General features: G+C 52.2%; 1 protein-coding gene across 1 annotated transcript; it reads right to left on the bottom strand.

Moving 5' to 3' along the window:
* Positions 1-1,190: 1,190 nt before the first annotated feature.
* CONPUDRAFT_35649 (uncharacterized protein) lies at positions 1,191-1,463 on the bottom strand (the record flags this gene model as incomplete). Its single annotated transcript, XM_007777830.1, has 1 exon — positions 1,191-1,463. A coding segment is annotated over one exon (273 nt), but the record flags the coding sequence as incomplete, so codon positions are not given.
* Between the last annotated feature and the right edge of the window lie 727 nt (positions 1,464-2,190).

Raw genomic sequence — 2,190 nt, 5'->3', positions numbered from 1 at the left:
GCACCTAGCACCGCTGCTCTGCCGGCCTGCGAATCGCCAGGACCCACACTGCCACCGCTGCTCTGCTCTGCCGGCCTGTCAACCACCAGGTCACACACTGGCACCGCTGGTCTGCCGGCTTATCAACGGATCGCACCTGGCACCGCTGGTCTGCCGGCCTCTCAATCGCCAGCACCCATACTGCCACCGCTGTTCTGCCGGCTTGTCAACCACCAGCTCCACCATCGATCAGCCAGCTTCTTGAACATCAGCTCCGACAATAGCAGTGAGGTTATGCCGGCTTGGTGGTAGTTAGCCTGAGCATTACTTAGGCGGCCCGGTGATCCCGGGCTCCCACAATGGCACCGCTGCTCAACCGGCCCAATACTCACATGCCACTACGTTACCCCGTGCATCCCCTTCCCGCTGACAAACAACAACAATCCCTCGGCTGGCGTATCCGGCCTGTCAGCCTGGACATTGTTTCGACCCCAATCGGAGCACTGTCGCCCTCGTCACACCCACTTCTGCATAGACTACTAGAATCCTGCATTGTATTATACACAGTCAGAGTCCTATAAACCTTGTGAATGGTTATGTCGGCCAAAACGACATATCACTTTGATAAATATGATGTGTCGGCCATGTCATCTTGTGGTGGCAAACCCTTGGGCTGGTCACCTCTGTCAGCATCCTTAAGGTCCTGACAGCATAAAGTACCTGGTTTAGTGTATGCTTTTGAGACCACAGCACAATCACGGGAATGGATAGGCCGACATGAGAAGGTAAATCAGGCTAGAAATTAGAGAACTGATAGTCAAGAAATTTTTGAAACATTGAATGTGGGAACTAAAAAGGCGTGATTAAATGGGTACAAAGCCGTGCATAGTAACACCTACAACAATGCAGTAATGTGTTTGACTGATGTGTGCCGGCACCCATATGGCACGTGCAAATAGGCCGGATGTATGTAAGGCCGACTAGGTCATAGCCTGACTGCACTAAATCTGCAGGTTGATGGGATGTACTAGACCAGCATGCTTGATCGGGCTCAGATCACATTGTTATGGAAGTTCAGGACGAGAAAGTATATGAGACAGTGAATTCTGCTAGCATAATGACGTTATGGGATCCGTGCCATATAACTACACTCAGGTGTCTCCTCTATACACCCCAGCCGACCATTTCACCTCGCCGGAGACCTTAGCATACTCATGTATAGACTTCTTCATATAGTAAGCAAGACAGATCCTTCCACCTTTGCACTTGGGTACACCATGCTGGAACACCTTGCCACAGAATGGCACCACTGATCCAGGCCGGTAATGAAGATCGATCCCGAGCTGGGGTACACTGAACTGTTGAGGCCAGTAGCTTCCAAATGACGAGACAATGTCATACCACTGTCGGTATGCACCCCGGTCGGAGTGGTAGACAGTCTCCCTGTTTGATAGAATAGTCAATGCGCTAAACACCGACGGCCAACATAACGCTCGGTCTCGACGCAGTGATAGCTTCGCAGATGTCAACTGTGGGTCCTCTTGGACTTCCTTGTGGTCCGGCCTAACCGTCACCTCTGCAGGCAAACGATGTGACCCAGTGGCCGACGGCGGTGTCAGTGATGCAGCGTTGGCCGACACCGGTAGCTGCTCGGAGCTGGTTAGCTTCTGCATGCAGTATTGCCCATGCTTATACTGGTTAGGGTGCACAACTGCTAAGATGCCGGACATAAGAGCGTGAACGGTGAATGTTTGCTGAAGGAATGTGGTGATTTGCTTGGACTGCTGGTCGTCACCGCTCCAGTTCTTGGACGGCATGGGGACTTTGGTCGGGTCCTGCCATAGGTTAAGGCGTGGCCGACATTCGCAGGTGAACGGGACTTACATATTCGTGACCCATCTCTGACCAGGCCGGCGAAATGTTGATTAAGCCAGGTTCGACGTTGGTGGTTTCAGATTTTGGTCCGAATAGAGCCTTCTCACTCCGCTGATTTCCACTACGGACCTTCATGCCCTTAGACAATGGAAGCTTGCCAACCTCCTTGAATAAGTGCACTTGGGAGCTGGCCGACATGTCCCAACAAAAGATGTCGGGCAGGAACCATAGGAGAACATGACCTTTCTGGTCACATAGCTTGAACGGTCGGATCGCCAGCAAATTGCCAGTGACGGGATCCGGTGTTGTTTCCCACCAAGGGTGATTGTTGGGATC

The sequence above is a fragment of the Coniophora puteana genome, assembly GCF_000271625.1.
Source record: "Coniophora puteana RWD-64-598 SS2 unplaced genomic scaffold CONPUscaffold_100, whole genome shotgun sequence".
Classification (NCBI taxonomy): domain Eukaryota; kingdom Fungi; phylum Basidiomycota; class Agaricomycetes; order Boletales; family Coniophoraceae; genus Coniophora; species Coniophora puteana.
The sequence above is the reverse complement of the archived record's forward strand: the minus strand, read 5'-3'. Positions and strand labels throughout refer to the sequence as shown.